At 48.3% G+C, this 20,006-nt stretch overlaps 1 protein-coding gene across 1 annotated transcript in view; it reads right to left on the bottom strand.

Annotated features, from left to right (window-relative positions):
- Positions 1–12,292, bottom strand: part of LOC142303289 (organic cation/carnitine transporter 2-like) — an 82,858-nt gene extending 70,566 nt beyond the window's left edge. The window contains exon 1 of the mRNA XM_075344537.1: positions 11,607–12,292. Within this exon, the coding sequence (XP_075200652.1) occupies positions 11,607–11,999 (393 nt within the window). The 5' untranslated portion in view covers positions 12,000–12,292. The remainder of the gene's footprint in view (positions 1–11,606) is intronic.
- Between the last annotated feature and the right edge of the window lie 7,714 nt (positions 12,293–20,006).

The following is a 20,006-nucleotide window of genomic DNA, read 5'->3' as shown; positions in this document are numbered from 1 at the left end:
TGGTGGCGCTGCGGGCTCAGACTCGCTCTGGGTCACCGGGGGGCTCCAGAGGTGGAGGCGGGCAGGCGCTCTATGGCTGAAACTAAGGTTTGAGATACCTTAGTTAGGTTATCTACGGACTGAGAGAGAGCTGTGGCCCACTCAGGTGTGGGGGCCGAGTACTCGTTACGTGCGGTGGGGGGGGGGGGGAAGAGAAAAAGAGAGAGAGAGAGAGAAAGACAAAGAGAAAGAGAGAAACAGAGCAGCAGAGGATGCCAGGTGGATGGGTACTGGGGAAGGAGCTGCCTCCCAGTGGCAGAGCTTACCCAGATTCTGGCGTCCTGTGCTGGCTCTGTGTCCTGTCTGAAGCTGCAGGCTGAGGGAGCAGAGGTGGGGGCACCGCGGAGCTGCAGGGTGTGAGGTCAGAAGCTGCACCGGAACGCTGCCGCCGCACAGAGGGATCGCAGGGCTGTAATGGCGCTGCTGAGGGTGTCCGGGCTGGGGGAGGAGCAGGAAAGAAGCGCGAAAAAACAGAAAAGGGCGCGCAGAGGCCTGCTGGGAATGGCTGTTTGAGCGGGCGGGCCTGCTGGGAAGAGAGGACCCGCGCGATAGGCCGGCCGGGAGGGGGCGTGGCCGGACAGGAGCTAGGCCAGAGAGAAGCCGGGGGCTAAATTAGGGATGAGGCCGCAGGGGGAACCGGTGAATAGCGCCGAGGACGGGAGAGGAGAGAAGGGGGCAGAGCCTGTCTAAAGGGGAGCTGACCCGGGGTAAGCTAATCCTAAGGATCCTAATCCTTTCTTTTCCCCTTTTTTTTTTTTTTTTTTTTTTTAAAACGGAGCCCCCCCATGACCCGGGACAAGGGATGGGTACCTGTCCCGATGGCTGATAGTCCTCCTTGATCCTGGCCTCCTGGGAACGATATAGGGAGACAGGTATCTTCCAGTGTGAATTTTTCGTCTCCCCTCCCTGATCAGGTCGGCTGTGGAGGGCGAGCGTGCAGGGGGAGGGGGGCAAGGACCATCCGCCTGTCCCTCTGTGCGGATGCCCCCCAAACAGTCTTGAGAGTGTTAGGTGGGTAGGGTCCTGCCAGACAGACACGGAGGACAACGGAAGTGGCGGACGGACCCCACTTCTGTGCCACCGGTCTCTAGGGGGGAGAGCAGGGTGAGCTATTACACCCTGTCGCCCGACGAGCTGTGTCTGAAACGAAAAGGAAAATATTAAAAATACAAACCTGAGGGGCTGAGAGCAGCCCTAAGTGTGTCCACCTCCTATGGACACTAAGCTTAAACTGAGGAATAATTGCCAGTTGGTGGGTGTATACTGCACAGGAGTTTTCCTTGTTTTGCTTAGTGTCGCCTCCTAGTGGCAGCAGCATACAACCCATGGTCTCTGTGTCCCCCAATGAAGCAATAAAGAAGAGAGTCTCGCATTACAGTTGATTGTTTTCTCAGTCCGATTAGGGCTGAGAAAATAATCGCTCAAGTGCGCTGACACACAGGCTAGAATTGGTCAGAGTGGAATACGATGTTTTATCGCACTCCACTCACACCGATTTTCTCGCTGTGTGGCTTAGGCCTTACATCTTTTCTCTGCCAGGGATTACACATACGATATCGCACTGCGCGGTTGTGGAAAATTCAGGTAATATCTCTGGTAATGTTCTTGCACAAATTTGCACCGGTAATTTCAGATAACAAAAAAATCTGACATGCAAAGTTGCAGGTACATGTACTAGAAGAATATCAGCAAGCTGTGCAATATTTAAATGGGTGTTCTCTGTTCTAAAGGGGATAATTTTCTGATTGCAAGGGATCAGACAGCCATGGCTCCCCAAGCTCCTGAAGAGCCTCAGCTGAACTGGTGGAGATTCAATGCAGCAGCAGTGCGCATGATCATTCTTAATGGGAGTGCCAGAGATTGCAGAGTGCAGCGCTCAGTTGCTTTTCAGTGTCCCTATTAAAGTGAATGGAGAGTTATTAGACATGATTGATTTCCGCTTCATTCAACCAGGGCTCTTCAGAACCCCAGTTCTTGGGATTGGTGGGGGCCCTAGTGACCGGACAGCAGAAATCAGAACGTTATGCCCTATTCAGTATATAAGGGATAACGTTTAAACTTGAAAACACCCATTTAACTGTGATCACTGTGGATTCAGAGTTGTAACGGGGTTATCTCAACATCAGAGTATATATGATAACATGTTGATTGCTGAGGGTTTAACTGCTAGAACCGCTACCGATTGATAGACATCAGCGGTAACTGCACATGCACGCCAGCCAATGGGCCCAACAATCAGCACGTTATCACCCATGCGGAGAATATGGCAGTGCAGCTATATCATCATATTTAGGATCATGACGATGAGCCATTACCAAACAAGGACTATGGACAAATGGGGCACTACTTATGAGGGAAAAAAAAGCACATGCTTTTTACTAATCATTATAAAAAGTATTTTTATTTATTTATTTTTAAAGTGACAGCCACATGTATAATCTACAAGAGACTGATCCGATAACTGAGCGGGATACGGATGTGTGTCAGTGCCCCCTAGCATTACACAGGGCTGGTTATACAAGCTTGTATTCTGCCTTTAGGGCATCAGGTGACAGTCATACAATGGGGTTTTCTCCTATAAATAATGCTTCATCGGACTATAATGAAAAGTTCCTTTATTATTTTATTTTATTTTTTTATACATCTTATGGGGGAATTCCAAAAACACTATATGTCTTCTAAAAGTCACATCTTTACGCGAGATACAGAAGCACAAAAATATTGTCAATTTACATCAACGTCATCAATCAGCTGTGCTTACATACTTGCACAAGGGTTTTCAAGGGATTTACCTGTCTGTCTTTGTCTCTCTGTCTGTCTCTTGCCCTGTCTGCCTGTCTCTCTCACTTTCTGTCTCTCTCTATCCAATCTTATTACCTCACACATAAGCTTCTTATACTAACAATTTATTTTGTTCCTATAGCAACCACTCACAGCTCCTATTAATAACCTAAGGCTCGCAGCTCCATTGACTTTAATGGAGGCAGGTTTTTTGGAGAGTAACCGTAAAGCGTGGAATTAAATTTTCCCATCCAGTCTATGACATTCCCTGAGTCACATGGAGTGTCTGTGCAAAATTTCATGATTGTAAATGCGATGGTGGGGATTCCCTTAACGGGGACACACACACACACACCTTTATATATTAGATTTGCAGCAATTCCTTATGGTAGATGTTTGCACCAAATCTATCAGTTTTTATGCCATATTTTTCAAACCAAAATGTAAAAGTGATGAGAAGAGGACATGGTTAACATTTTATATGCATCCCTATACAGTATAATAGTAAGAAAAGTCACAATCTAGATTTGTCATCAGGGTCTTAAAAGCCTGAACTAAACCTATCAGGTTCATGCTGCACTAATATATATGTGCAGCCAATGCTGTGGAATGTGGTATGTGCATGTTTAATATTTGCAGCAGATATTTCTGTTGTGAAAACCAGAGTATTGTCAGGAAAAAAGTTTAGTAAATTAAGCATGTTTTTGGCTCATTTTTATTTGAGACTAGCTGTAGTACCCGGCATTGCCCGGAATAGTAACTGTCTCTCCCCATCTCTGTGTCTGTCCGACTCTCTGTCTCTTTCCTTGTCTGTCTCTGTGTCTTTTTCCCCCGTGTGTCTGTCTGTCTTTTTTTTTTCCTATCTGTCTCTGTTTTTCTCTGTCTGTTTCCCTGTGTGCTTCTGTCTCTGTCTGTGCTTGTCTGTCTGTCTCTCAGTCTGTGTCTGTCTCACCACCGACATCATATTACCTCACACATAAGCTTGTTATACAATGACTGTCCTCTGTTCCTATAGCAACCAATCACAGCTCCTATTAATAGCCTGTAGCTCACAGCTCCATTTACTTTAATGGAGGCAGGTTTTTTGGATAGTAACTGTAAAGCACGGGGTTAAATTTTCTTGTCAAAACATAGTCTATGACCTTTCCTGAGTCACATGATGCGTCTGTGCAAAATTCTGTGATTGTAAATGTGACGGTGCGGATTCCTTTAGCGGACATACATACATACACACACACACACACACACACACACACAAAACTTTATATATTAGATTAATTAAGGAGTGAAAAATGCTACAAAAACACTGAGCAAATTTGTACTTGATGCAGATATAAATTCAAATCTGCAAGAAAAAAAAAAAATAAATAAGCGGCACGAGATTTCTGATTCAGACTTATCACTTTGCTGATACTGCTAAAAGCTGGGTTTTTTAGTGGAAAAAAATGCAACGTGTGAACAAGCCCTAAATAAGGCCAGTTGGGACTATGTTGCAGCATTAATCTGCCCAATTCTCTCTTCTGCGGTTGACTCTCCATATGTCATTCAGAAACAACAATAGGGCCCGATTCATCACGGTGGCTATACTAAAATTCACCTTTGAGACATCAAAACCGCAGCTTGTCCTAGAGAGCCTGTAAAAAAAAAACACTTGCAATGATCCATTTTTCGGGCAATTTTGCCAATTCTGACGTGTTTTTTTTGTGAAAAATAATGATCGGCGGACTGGACTGTAAAGTCTGACTCCAGCGGATTCAAAAGGCACCCGGATCGGGCACTCAAGAAATAAAATAATCATTTATTATTATTATTATTATTATTATTAATAATAATAATAATAATAATAATAATAATAAGGCGAGCACACTATACTTACCTCTCCAGCACGCTGTAACTGCTCATTAGGCTCATGCATATTCACTACTTCCCCCGCTCACCGGCATTGTGATTGGTTGTGGTCAGACAGCGCCCCCAGCCTGTGTGACAGCCTGTCTCATGCTTCCAATCACAGACACGGTCTGCAGGTCTATAGCACACAGTAGAAAGAAATAAATGAAAAAAAATTGGTGTAGGGCCCCCCATATTATGAAACCCAGCAAACAAAGCCTAAAGGGTGTTTTACACGCTGCGACATCGCTGACGATATATCGTCGGGGTCACGGTGTTTGTGACGCACATCCGGCGTCGTTAGCGACATCGCAGCATGTGACACCAAGGAGCGACGATCAACAATCGTAAAAACGTCAAAAATCGTTGATACGTCGCTCCTTTTCATAATATCGTTGGTGGTGCATGCCGCTGGTTGTTCGTCGTTCCTGCAGCATCACACATCACTATGTGTGACACCGCAGGTATGACGAACATCTCCTTACCTGCGTCCACCAACAATGGGAAAGGAAGGAGGTGGGCGGGATGTTACGTCCCGCTCATCTCCGCCCCTCCTCTGCTATTGGCCGGCCGCTTAGTGACGCCGCTGTGATGCCGAACGCACCTCCCCCTTGAAGGAGATTGTTCGGCGGTCACAGCGACGTCGCTGAACAGGTATGTGCATGTGAAGCTGCCGTAGCGATATTGTTCGCTACGGCAGCGATCACCAAATGTCGCACGAACAACGGGAGCGGGTGCTATCGATCGCAACATCGCTAGCAATCGCTAGCAATGTTGCAGCGTGTAAAGCACCCTTAAGGCTATAGGCTGCAGCCCCCAACTATGCACTTATCTTCAGTGTATATCAAACGAAGGCCGGTTTCACACATCCGGCTTTTTGCCGTTTTGCCAGATCCGGCGCTCTCCCGTACAGATAATACAGTATAATGACAGCGCTGTAACTTCCGGGTCACATGCGCCGGTCACATGACAGCATGTGACCGGCGCTTGTTGCGCTGTCATTGTACTGTATTAACTGTACGGGAGAGCGCCGGATCCGGCAAAAAGCCGGATGTGTGAAACCAGTCTAAGAGGAACCGCATGCAGCTTTTTTTCTTTCAATTATTTTAATAAATCATTTTAAAAAATGCGGTCACCCCCCCAATTTTGATACCCAGCCATGATAAAGCCTGACAGCTGGTGACATTCTCAGTCTGGGGAGACTCATGGTTATTGGGAACCCACCAGCCTAAAAATAGTAGCCTGCAGCCGCCCAGAATGGTCACATCCATTAAATGCGACAATCCCAGCCCTTTACCAAAACCTCACAGTGAGCAGTCATGTTTTATGGCCGCTCGGTGTGAATTCAGATGTAGCTGTGGTGGAATCGTGTAGATTACGTTGGACGTGCAGGGGTGTTTCGGGGGTTAAAGTGGGGAAAGAGGGTGTTTTTTGTCTTTTATTCCAAATAAAGGATTTTTAAGGTGTTTGTGTTTATTTCTTTTCACTTACAGATTAGTGATGGGGGTTTCATAGACTCCTACCCATCACTAATCCAGGGCTTAGTGGCAGCTGTGAGCTGCAATGAATCCCTTATTATCCCGATGCCACCGCGCCAGGGCGATTGGGAAGAGCCAAGTAAAGTTCCTGGACTGTCGCATCTAATGGATGCAGCAATCCTGGGTGGCTGCAAGCTGTTCATTTTAGGCTGGGGGGGCTCCCAATAACCATGGGTCTCCCCAGCCTGAGAATACCAACCCCCAGCTGTCTGGCATCATAATATGGGGGGGACCCTAAGCCAGTTTATTTATTCATTTTACTGTACGATAAACCTGCCAACCGGCATCTGTGATTGGAAGCGTCCGTCAGGCTGTCACTCAGCATGGGTGGGGTGCGTCTGACTGCGACCAATCACAGACGCCAGTGGGCAGGAAAAGCAGAGCATATTCAATGAAGGGAAGGAGCGGCCGCGGATGTAGTGTGACATCCACCCAGGTGAATTGGTAAGTATGAAGTGCTTGATCCTACCCTTTCGCGCCGCATTCTGGTCCACATATATTATATGGAGACCGACATCCGGCCAGATACCAGGGAGCAATCACCCGCCGAACCAGAGTCTGCGGGGGATTGATTTGCGAGCCCTCCCATCACAAATGAGAAATGCAGGGATAAAACGCAAAAAGATAGAACATGCTGCAGTTTGTGACAAATAAACTGCAGACAAAAACTGCAATGTACCCACAACAAATCTGAATTTTTATAAAATTTAGCTGGGAAGTCAAAAGTGAGAACTTTCTGACAACAAAACTGCACCAAAAAGTCCGGTCTGAAACAACAAGTCTGCAATCACTCTATGCAGTCTTCTGAATCCTCACTGAGGATTCTCCGGTGTTACAACACAAGTATGTGATATGCACACTCCAGGCCAGAATCTGAATAGACTGTTTCAGGCATGCTCAATACACGTGTATTGCGCAAGGCTGGAAAAAGTCTAGTCAGCCACATGATCGCTGTTCCCGACTCTGACACCGGAGAATCCTCACAGTGTGCAGCAGCGCAATATGAGGGTTTACAAGTCTGCATAGAGTGACCGCACACCTGTTTTAGATCGGATAACCCTTTTAAAGGGAACCTGTCACCATTTTTTTAGCGTATAAGTTGCGGCCACCACCACCGGGCTCTTATATATAGCATTCTAACATGCTGTATATACGAGCCCAGGCTGCTGTGAGAACATAAAAAACACTTTATAATACTTACCTAACGGTCGCGCTGTTGCCCTTATGGGCGTCTCTGTTGTCCAGTGCCACCGCCTCCTCTTTCGGCCATCTTCGTCATCTTTCTGAAGCCTGTGTGCATGACGTGTCTACGTCACACACACTCGCCGGTCCTGCGCAGGCGCACTACAATACTTTGATCTGCCCTGCTCAGGACCTGAATGCCGGCGAGTGTGGATGACGTCTGACCCGTCATGCACCGTGGCTAGAGAAGGAGAACAAACATGGCCAAAAGAGGCGGCACCGGCACCGGACAACGGAGACGCCCATATGGCCAACCGCGCGACCGTTAGGTAAGTATTATCAAGTGTTATTTATGTTATATCCCCGGGCTGGGCTCTTATATACAGCATGTTAGAATGCTGTATATAAGAGCCCGGTGGTGGTGGCCGCAGCTTAGGCCGGTTTCACACATCCGGCTTTTTGCCGTTTTGCCAGATGCGGCGCTCTCCCGTACAGTTAATACAGTACAATGACAGCGCTGTAGCTTCCGGGTCACATGCGCCGGTCACATGACAGCATGTGACCGGCGCTTGTTGCGCTGTCATTGTACTGTATTAACTGTACGGGAGAGCGCCGCATCCGGCAAAACGGCAAAAAGCCGGATGTGTGAAACCGGCCTTATAGGTCAAAAAAGTGGTGACAGGTTCCCTGTTAAATAGGGAGTGGTGAAAGCAAGTACACTAAAGAGTCGGCACAAATTATGTTGTTTGCTTTTTGTTTTCGCTTTTTAAAGATGTGGACCACTGTTTTAGTTACCATTTTTAACATTCACATGGCTAAAGAACAAACTCTGGAGAGGAGAGATTTCCTCAGCACATTGCTGGTGAGACGTGGTATCCCCAGGGCAGGGTTTGTTGTGGATACTGCATATAGCAGCTCAGGTGCGGGGTTTACTATTTTCAGGTTAGGCAGACAGGTAAGATTAGAGGCCAGTCACATGGGCCAGTCAGAGAATTGTGCGGAGTCTGTTCCTGTAAGATCTATGGAAACGTACATGTAAAGTTTGGCAAAACAATTAGGGAGCACTAGTGGATGATATCCATAATATGCATATGGGCAGGAGTTGAGTTTTCTTCTATATTAAGCTTAAAAGTTTATTCCCAAAATTTAAAAAGGTATTACCTCTTCACATTTCTGACAATTAAAGAGCAACTTTAGCGATGGAATCCCTACGATCCCCAAAATGGGGTTCTGAAATGCCCAATTCTTATCTATTCCTTTTCTATGAGACCGAAGTAGATAGTGGAGTATATGACTGCAATCTCTGGCAGGTATATACCGAGCGGGGCCGTGCATGAGCAGCAGCTCCATCATACGGTAGGTTTCAGAGCCTTGTAATCCAGAGCTATGGGGGTCCTAGCTCTGTTTTTGTTACTGTTTCATGCCCAATATGCACCTGTACACATTAGAAATTTAGGAAGTGCCATCAGTATTGTTCTTAGTGTGAACCTGGCCTATATAGTATGTACTCTATCTCCACAGACCACAATGCCTGGCTGATTGTGGGTATCCTGACCCAAACTTACAGCCTCATAAGACAATTATGGCAGTAAGTTGGAGTTAGGAAACCCACGGTGAGTCGGGCATGGTGGTCTGTATACTGTGATCCCAGCCGTACACTGTAGCCTTACCAGGACCACAGGTGGCACACACCTCTTGATGCCCATGGTAGCTGGTTATAAAGTGCCCATCCCATCTCAACCCTAATGTTTGCCAGTATAGCAGCTCCAAGTGTTCAGTGCCCTCACGTTGTCACCAGGCATGTCTGGTTAGCCGGGCACCATGTCATGGGGCATACGTTTAGGGGTAATTATGATGTACTACGCACCACCGGAACAGGAATAAATACTCAGCTGGATACAAATGGTTTCACACAATTAATGTAAACAAAGACTATCCACTGCCAGGAAACAGAAATGTTCCAAACACAGGGCTCTATCCTATAACGCCAGACTCCCTATCTAATGTGTGCCTCTATAAAGAGACAGACAGGACACAGAGAGAGAGAGACACCGACACAGAGAGAGAGAGAGAGAGACACACCGACACAGACAGGACACAGAGAGAGAGAGAGACACACACCGACACAGACAGGACACAGAGAGACAGAGACAGAGACAGAGAGAGAGACAGAGAGAGCGAGAGGACAGAGAGAAAGAGCGAGAGGACAGAGAGAGAGAGCGAGAGGACAGAGAGAGAGAGCAAGAGGACAGAGAGAGAGAGCGAGAGGACAGAGAGAGAGAGCGAGAGGACAGAGAGAGAGAGCGAGAGGACAGAGAGAGAGAGCGAGAGGACAGAGAGAGAGAGAGCGAGAGGACAGAGAGAGAGAGCGAGAGGACAGAGAGAGAGAGAGCGAGAGGACAGAGAGAGAGAGAGCGAGAGGACAGAGAGAGAGAGAGCGAGAGGACAGAGAGAGAGAGAGCGAGAGGACAGAGAGAGAGAGAGCGAGAGGACAGAGAGAGAGAGCGAGAGGACAGAGAGAGAGAGCGAGAGGACAGAGAGAGAGAGAGCGAGAGGACAGAGAGAGAGAGCGAGAGGACAGAGAGAGAGAGCGAGAGGACAGAGAGAGAGAGAGCGAGAGGACAGAGAGAGAGAGAGCGAGAGGACAGAGAGAGAGAGAGCGAGAGGACAGAGAGAGAGAGAGCGAGAGGACAGAGAGAGAGAGAGCGAGAGGACAGAGAGAGAGAGCGAGAGGACAGAGAGAGAGAGAGCGAGAGGACAGAGAGAGAGAGAGCGAGAGGACAGAGAGAGAGAGCGAGAGGACAGAGAGAGAGAGAGCGAGAGGACAGAGAGAGAGAGAGCGAGAGGACAGAGAGAGAGAGCGAGAGGACAGAGAGAGAGAGCGAGAGGACAGAGAGAGAGAGCGAGAGGACAGAGAGAGAGAGCGAGAGGACAGAGAGAGAGAGCGAGAGGACAGAGAGAGAGAGCGAGAGGACAGAGAGAGAGAGCGAGAGGACAGAGAGAGAGAGCGAGAGGACAGAGAGAGAGAGAGCGAGAGGACAGAGAGAGAGCGAGAGGACAGAGAGAGCGAGAGGACAGAGAGAGAGAGAGAGAGGACAGAGAGAGAGAGAGAGGACAGAGAGAGAGAGAGAGAGGACAGAGAGAGAGAGAGAGAGGACAGAGAGAGAGAGAGAGAGGACAGAGAGAGAGAGAGAGAGAGGACAGAGAGAGAGAGGACAGAGAGAGAGAGAGAGAGAGGACAGAGAGAGAGAGAGGACAGAGAGAGAGAGAGAGAGGACAGAGAGAGAGAGAGGACAGAGAGCGAGAGAGAGAACAGAGAGCGAGAGAGAGAACAGAGAGCGAGAGGACAGAGAGAGAGAGGACAGAGAGAGAGAGGACAGAGAGAGAGAGAGAGAGAGGACAGAGAGAGAGAGAGGACAGAGAGAGAGAGAGAGAGGACAGAGAGAGAGAGAGGACAGAGAGCGAGAGAGAGAACAGAGAGCGAGAGAGAGGACAGAGAGAGAGAGGACAGAGAGAGAGAGGACAGAGAGAGAGAGAGAGAGAGGACAGAGAGAGAGAGAGGACAGAGAGAGAGAGAGAGAGGACAGAGAGAGAGAGAGGACAGAGAGCGAGAGAGAGAACAGAGAGCGAGAGAGAGGACAGAGAGAGAGAGGACAGAGAGAGAGAGGACAGAGAGAGAGAGGACAGAGAGAGAGAGGACAGAGAGAGAGAGGACAGAGAGAGAGAGGACAGAGAGAGAGAGGACAGAGAGAGAGAGGACAGAGAGCGAGAGGACAGAGAGCGAGAGGACAGAGAGAACAGAGAGACAGAGAGAACAGAGACAGACAGACAGGACAGAGACAGACAGACAGGACAGAGACAGACAGACAGGACAGAGACAGACAGACAGGACAGAGACAGACAGACAGGACAGAGACAGACAGACAGGACAGAGACAGAGACAGACAGACAGGACAGAGACAGACAGACAGGACAGAGACAGACAGACAGGACAGAGACAGACAGACAGGACAGAGACAGACAGACAGGACAGAGACAGACAGACAGGACAGAGACAGACAGGACAGAGACAGACAGGACAGAGACAGGGAGAAATGGCAGAGACAGAAAGAGAAAGGCAGATAAAGACAGACAGTGACAGACACACAGACATACACATTCCCGGGGCTGGTGACTGACCTCGGTGACCACCGTGCTGCGGTACAGGTCCTGGGCATAGTGCCAGCCGTCCACACACTTCTCCTTCTGGATGGCGCTGACATTGACGTCCACCCCAGGGATGAGCCCCAGGGCTGAGTAGTTGCTCATGGCGTCCAGCCTGTACCTCCAGCACCTGCTCTCCACCTGCTGCCCGTCCCGCTCCTCCCAGGGGATGCTCACATTCCGCCAAGCCTGGCTCAGGTTGGCACTGTCGGGCACCAGGCACCGGTGCTCGGGAATAGCGACCAGGAAGACCACGGAGAGCCCGGTGAAGCCATTGGGGATGATGCTGGCGCTGAGCAGGAAGAAGATGGTCAGCTGGAAGGGTCCCCAGTCCCCCAGGAAAGAGGTGGCCTCATCATAGTCGCGCATGGCTGGTGCTCCCGGGTGGAGGCGGGCGCCGGGGCGGAAGAGGAGGAGGATGAGCCCGGCGGCCGGTGCTGAGGACGGCTGTGCCTGCACTGGTCACCGGCACATTATACACCGGCCGGGCGGAGGAAGTGCGGGGCGGCCTGTGCGCGGTGACTCCCATCCAGGGTGACCCTGGCCAGTCCCAGAGCTGCCATAGAGTCCGCCCTCTCCTCCCCACAGAGGACACACGGTTCGGGCACCTGGCACGTAACGTGCGCTCCGGGCTGAGGACTCGGGACACTGCTGTGTCACCTGCTGTCATCCTCTGTACACAGCCTCCTGTCAGCAGCAGCCATGTACAGTCTGTGCCCCGCTCACATAGGCCAGCTCGGATAGGCACCTGCACATCACCACATCGGTCTGTGCCATGTCTTAGTTACTGCCCTTACTAAAGTGGCAACAGACTTCACAAGAGCAATGTGCACATGTCTGTACTCAGGGGCGTACATAGAAATCATGGGGCCCCATAGCAAAAGTCATATAAAGGTTTGCAATGTATTATTACATTGCAAAATAATGCCGCCACACCATGACCAAATATCACCACATAGAGTCTGAATATAACCGCCGTCCTGTTAATGAGCAAAGGCCACTGCACCAAGACCAGTGGGTTCACACCGCAAATCCCTACAAAATCTGCAATATGTGAACTTGGCCTAAAGTAGCGATGTCCTTCTTCGTGCCCCTCACCGCACACAATATAAATTTTCACATCTGTCTCCCCCATTTAATGGTAACGATTATGACTCTTTATAGCCTTAAGGGCACCTTACACGCTGCGATATCGGTACCGATATCGCTAGCGAGCGTACCCGCCCCCGTCGGTTGTGCGTCACGAGCAAATCGCTGCCCGTGGCGCACAACATCACTAACACCCGTCACACGGACTTACCTTCCCTGCGACGTCGCTCTGGCCAGCGAACCGCCTCCTTTCTAAGGGGGCAGAGCGGTTTGTGTGGCGTCACAGCGATGTCACACAGCAGCCGTCCAATAGCAGAGGAGGAGTGGAGATGAGCGGCCGGACACGCCGCCCACCTCCTTCTTTCCTTATTGCCGGTGGACGCAGGTAAGGAGGTGTTCGTCGTTCCTACAGTGTCACACATAGCAATGTGTGGTGCCGCAGGAACGACGAACAACATCGTAGCTGCAGCAGCAACGATATTTGGAAAAGGAGCGACGTGTCAACGAACAACAATTTTTAACGTTTTTGCGCTCGTTGATCGTTGCTCCTTGGTGTCACACGCTGCGATGTCGCTAACGGCGCCGGATGTGCGTCACTAATGACGTGACCCCGACGATATATCGTTAGCGATGTCGCAGCGTGTAAAGCTCCCTTTAGGTTCTATACTAAATTTCTGCACAGTATAGGGTTAATACACACACACACGGCACAGCAAAGGGGCAACACACACAGTGATGGCACATGGGGCAACACACACACACAGTGATGGCACATGGGGCAACACACACACACAGTGATGGCACAGCACAGGGCAGTTTCTGTAGTGTTACAGGCAGACGTTTGTATATTATAATACTCACCTGCTCCTGTGCTGTGACAGATGATGATAGTGGCTCAGGCTGCACTTTCTGTGGGTCTTCCTGGCTGCTCCTCCTGTCCTCTGCTTTTTCTTTCTATTCCTTCTGTTCTCTGCTTCTCACTGTTTTTTCTGCTCTCTTTGCTTTTCTCTCTTTTCTGTGGTCTCTACTCCTTCTTTACTCCTGCACGGTTTTCCTTTTCATCATTTCATTCTCCCGCGGCTGTACTGAACAAGCTCCACCCCCTCTCCTGATTGGCTGTTCTCCTGGCATCTCCCAGCAGAAGAAGCTGCTGCCTGGCCACTCCCTCCTCTTCAGCACAGGCCGCGCATAGTGTGCAGTGTGGGCGAGTCTGAATCTCTGCGTTGGCCAGTCTGCAGCTATACAAACAGTGCCGGCTCCCAGCGGCGTTAATCAGCAGCTTGGTGACGGCCCCGGGGGCATGATGCATGAAAGTGAAAACGCACACACTGCGGGCAGCCACCTCAGGCCCCACCAGCCAGGGCTGCCACCTGGAATTTCCGGGCCCGATACTGACAACATTTTCATAGAATCATAGAATATTAGAGTTGGAATGGACCTCCTGGGTGATCTAGTGCAACCCCCTGCTCAAAGCAGGATTCACTAAATCATCCCAGACAGATGTCCGTCCAACCTCTTTTTAAAAACTTCCATTGAAGGAGAACTCACAACCTCTCGCGGCCCCCTTCAGACTCCACCACAGCTCCGCCTCTACCCCTCGAACCTTCGGCAATAGAAAAAAGTTGTTTCCAAGAAAAGGTTAAAAAACAATTTTATTCCATAAGGTTAAAACCAACACTAGGTTGGATGGACGTCCACGAAGTGTAAAACAATGTCTGACGCGTTTCACAAATAACAGAGGTTCTTAGTCTTAGACATATCCTGCTAGATTTGCACAAGTAAGTTATGGAATAAAATTGGTTTTTAACCTTATTTCTTGGACGTGATGCTGGAAACAAGTTTTGTTCTATTGCCGGACTTTGCCTCTTTGAACATGGAGCTGCCCTCCCTGCACCGTCCCCCAGAGAGAGGACCAGGTGATGCCTTTACCGGGGGAGCTGAGATCCTCCTGTGCTTACTGACCTCCAACCTTCCACAATCCCACCATCACTCTTGTAAAATCTCCAATTCTGCAAACAGTCCTCACCAATCAAACATTAACCGCTGGTCGTCATTTTGACAGCCCAAAAAAAGCTGCACGCACCATTTTTTGGGTCATTAAAATGATGAACCCCAGACAGAATCGTCAGCCATATGTGTATATCTAATATATAAAGCTGTGTATGTGTGTGTGTATATATATATATATATATATATACAGTACAGACCAAAAGTTTGGACACACCTCATTCAAAGAGTTTTCTTTATTTTCAAGGACTCTGAAAATTGTACATTCACATTGAAGGCATCAAAACTAAGAATTAAAACATGTGGAATGAAATACTTAACAAAAAGTGTGAAACAACTGAAAATATGTCTTATATTCTAGGTTCTTCAAAGTAGCCACCTTTTGCTTTCATTACTGCTTTGCACACTCTTGGCATTCTCTTGATGAGCTTCAAGAGGTAGTCACCGGAAATGGTTTTCCAACAGTCTTGAAGGAGTTCCCAGAGATGCTTAGCACTTGTTGGCTCTTTTGCCTTCACTCTGCGGTCCAGCTCACCCCAAACCATCTCGATTGGGTTCAGGTCTGGTGAGGCCAGGTCATCTGGCGTAGCATCCCATCACTCTCCTTCATTGTCAAATAGCCCTTACACAGCCTGGAGGTGTGTTTGGGGTCATTGTCCTGTTGAAAAATAAATGATGGTCCAACTAAACCAAACCAGATGGAATAGCACACCAATGCGAGATGCTGTGGTAGGCATGCTGGTTCAGTATGCCTTCAATTTTTTTTTATTTTTTTTTTTAACTTTGTTTTATTAACAGTTTCAAACATGGTATAACTGACATTTACAATGTGAGAAATAGCTCAGTATATGGATAGTGCTATACATTCACAACATTGAACAATCATATAGAGTCCATAGTATCCGTTGTACTCAAGATAAAATAGTATTATTATCCATTCTTCTTATCATTTGTATATATATCCAATTGTATATTAAGCATAAGAACAGCTCTAACGATCAGCATGACCATATTTTAAGAAACAGGGTAGAAAAGGAAACAAAAAGGTGAAAAAGAAAGAACAACAACAGCTACATTGCATCACTTTACCGCAAGATACCGTTGGATAGTTTCCATCTCCCAACATCTAACGGGAACCACCTCTATTCGCATAGATTCCTCTAAGCCTCTGTAAGTGTATCCGGAGAAGAGTTCCATAGGCCCCAAATGTTGTTACATTTTTCCGGGCACCCCTTGTTGTAGTATACCACCTGCTCATAGACTATAGTTGCATTGACTAATTTAACCCAGGACCGCACAGTTGGACTCGAATCCCCCATCCACCTCAAGGCTATTAGGTTTCTAGCCAAAAATAATGCCCCTCTGAGGAATGTTATCATATAATGATCCCAGGACTCTTCCTCCATTACCCCAAATAGGCATATCAATGGGTCGCATGAAACAGGAATTGACACAATCAATGATAGCAGGGATGTCACTCCCCTCCAATACGAGGATATATTAGGACAGCTCCAGATCATATGTATGAAATTTGCCCCTGAGAGATGACACCTCGGGCACTCCGATGTACGAGAACGGCCCATACTAAATAATCGAGTTGGAGAAAGGTACGCTTGGTGAACAATGTAGTATGCCTTCAATTTTGAATAAATGCCCAACAGTGTCACCAGCAAAGCACCCCCACATCGTTACACCTCCTCCATGCTTCACGCCGGGAACCAGCCATGTAGAGTCCATCCGTTCACCTTTTCTACAAAGACACGGTGGTTGTATCCAAAGAGCTCAAATTTGGACTCATCAGACCAAAGCACAGATTTCCACTGGTCTAATGTCCATTCCTTGTGTTCTTTAACCCAAACAAGTCTCTTCTGCTTGTTGTCTCTCCTAGCAGCTATTTTACCATGAAGGTCTGCTGCACAAAGTCTCCTCTTAACAGTTGTTCTAGAGATGAGAAGGTGTGTCCAAACTTTTGGTCTGTACTATATATATATATATATACATATATATATATATATATACTGTATGTGTGTCCGCTATAGGAACCCGCACCGTCTCATTTAGGCCTAAGACACATGGCGAGAAAAACGGTGCGAGTGGAGTGCGATAAAACATTGCATTCCACTCGGACCAATATTAGCCTGTGTGTCAGCACACATGAGCGATTATTTTCTCAGCCCTAATCGGACCGAGAAAACAATCGCAGCATGCTGCAACTGTAAAGGCTACTTTATATGCTGCGACATCGCTAGCGATCTCATTAGCGATGTGAAATTCTAGATCGCAAGTGCGACCTGTCGAGATCGCACATGCGTAAAATGACCTATGTACGATCTCGAAAGATCGCACTTGCGCTCTAGAATTTCACATCGCTAATGAGATCACTAGCGATGTCGCAGCATGTAAAGTAGCCTTAATGCGAGACTCTTTCTCTCGCACCCATTCAAGCATTTAAGTGTATGGGGCGAGAGAAAAAATGCACTGCACTCACAGTACACTGGTGTTCCTGCGAAAATGGCAATAGCCAGCTACGTAGGAGAGAGGGAGATAAATCCATCACTCCCCTCCTCAGTGCCGGCCTGCCCCCCGCAGGTGAGGTCCGCTCGCGCAGTTGGACCTCAGTCGCAGGGACACTAGCATGACACTCGGCTCTGCTGTGCTGTCAGCGTGAGCCGAGTGTCATGCGAGGGGATCGCAGTAATCCCCGTGTGGCCCCAGCCTTACAATCACAATATTTTGCACAGACACCTCATGTGACTCAGGGAACATCATAGACTATTTTTGAGGGGAAAATTTAACCCCGCGCTTTAGGCTGGGGCCTCACAGGGCACTAGTGTGATCCTCGCATTACACTCGGCTCACGCTGGGAGCACAGCAGGAGCCGAGTGTCATGCGAGTGTCACTGCGACTGAGCTCCGATCATGCGATCGGACCTCAGCTGCAGGGGACGGGACGGCATTCAGGAGGGGAGGGCCGGTGCTGAGGAGGGAAGGGAGGGATTTATCTCCCTCTCTCTTCCATAGCCGGCTATTGCCATTCTCGCACTGCACTCGCGATACACCGGTGTAACTCGAGTGCAGTGGGATTTTTCTCTCGTTCCATACACTTGAATGGGTGCAAGAGAAAGAGTCTCGCATTGCTCCTGCAGCATGCTGCAATTGTTTTCTCGATCTGATTGGGGCCGAGAAAACAATCGCTCATGTGTGCTGGCACATACAGTGCCTACAAGTAGTATTCAACCCCCTGCAGATTTAGCAGGTTTGATAAGATGCAAATAAGTTAGAGCCTGCAAACTTCAAACAAGAGCAGGATTTATTAACAGATGCATAAATCTTACAAACCAACAAGTTATGTTGCTCAGTTAAATTTTAATAAATTTTCAACATAAAAGTGTGGGTCAATTATTATTCAACCTTTAGGTTTAATATTTTGTGGAATAACCCTTGTTTGCAATTACAGCTAATAATCATCTTTTATAAGACCTGATCAGGCCGGCACAGGTCTCTGGAGTTATCTTGGCCCACTCCTCCATGCAGATCTTCTCCAAGTTATCTAGGTTCTTTGGGTGTCTCATATGGACTTTAATCTTGAGCTCCTTCCACAAGTTTTCAATTGGGTTAAGGTCAGGAGACTGAATAGACCACTGCAACACCTTGATTTTTTCCCTCTTGAACCAGGCCTTGGTTTTCTTGGCTGTGTGCTTTGGGTCGTTGTCTTGTTGGAAGATGAAATGACGACCCATCTTAAGATCCTTGATGGAGGAGCGGAGGTTCTTGGCCAAAATCTCCAGGTAGGCCGTGCTATCCATCTTCCCATGGATGCGGACCAGATGGCCAGGCCCCTTGGCTGAGAAACAGCCCCACAGCATGATGCTGCCACCACCATGCTTGACTGTAGGGATGGTATTCTTGGGGTCGTATGCAGTGCCATCCAGTCTCCAAATGTCACGTGTGTGGTTGGCACCAAAGATCTCGATCTTGGTCTCATCAGACCAGAGAACCTTGAACCAGTCTGTCTCAGAGTCCTCCAAGTGATCATGAGCAAACTGTAGACGAGCCTTGACATGACGCTTTGAAAGTAAAGGTACCTTACAGGCTTGTCTGGAACGGAGACCATTGCGGTGGAGTACATTACTTATGGTATTGACTGAAACCAATGTCCCCACTGCCATGAGATCTTCCCGGAGCTCCTTCCTTGTTGTCCTTGGGTTAGCCTTGACTCTTCGGACAAGCCTGGCCTCGGCACGGGTGGATACTTTCAAAGGCTGTCCAGGCTGTGGAAGGCTAACAGTAGTTCCATAAGCCTTCCACTTCCGGATGATGCTCCCAACAGTGGAGACAGGTAGGCCCAACTCCTTGGAAAGGGTTTTGTACCCCTTGCCAGCCTTGTGACCCTCCATGATCTTGTCTCTGATGGCCTTGGAATGCTCCTTTGTCTTTCCCATGTTGACCAAGTATGAGTGCTGTTCACAAGTTTGGGAAGGGTCTTAATTAGTCAGAAAAGGCTGGAAAAAGAGATAATTAATCCAAACATGTGAAGCTCATTGTTCTTTGTGCCTGAAATACTTCTTAATACTTTAGGGGAACCAAACAGAATTCTGGTGGATTGAGGGGTTGAATAATAAATGATACTCTGAATAAACTTTTCACAATTTCAAAAAAAAAAAAAAAAGAAATAACATTCTTTTTTGCTGCAGTGCATTTCACACTTTCAGGCTGATCTACAGTCCAAATGTCACAATGCCAAGTTAATTCCGAATGTGTAAACCTGCTAAATCTGCAGGGGGTTGAATACTACTTGTAGGCACTGTAGGCTAATATTATTCCGAGTGGAATGCGATGTTTTGTCGCATCTCACTCGCTCCGATTTTCATGCCGTGTGTATTAAGCCTTAAGGCTGCTTTACACGGTACGACCGATTGTGCAATTTCACAATCGATCGTACCCGCCCCCGTCCTTTTTGCATCACGGGCAAATCGCTGCCCGTGTCGCACAAAGTCGGTAACCCCCGTCACACGTACTTACCTCTCGTGCGACCTCGCTGTGGGCGGCAAACGTCCACTTCCTGGAGTGGGAGGGAAGTTCGGCGTCACAGCGACGTTACACGGCCGCCGGCCAATGGAAGCGGAGGGGCGGAGATGAGCGAGACGTAAACATCCCGCCCACCTCCTTCCTTCACATAGCCGGCGGCGGCCGCGTGACGCAGGTGAGCTGCTGTTCATCGTTCCCGGGGTGTCACACGGAGTGGCGTGTTCTACCACGGAAACGATGAACAACTAAATGA

The sequence above is a fragment of the Anomaloglossus baeobatrachus genome, chromosome 4 (assembly GCF_048569485.1).
Source record: "Anomaloglossus baeobatrachus isolate aAnoBae1 chromosome 4, aAnoBae1.hap1, whole genome shotgun sequence".
NCBI lineage: Eukaryota > Metazoa > Chordata > Amphibia > Anura > Aromobatidae > Anomaloglossus > Anomaloglossus baeobatrachus.
This window is presented reverse-complemented; position numbering and strand designations above follow the sequence as displayed.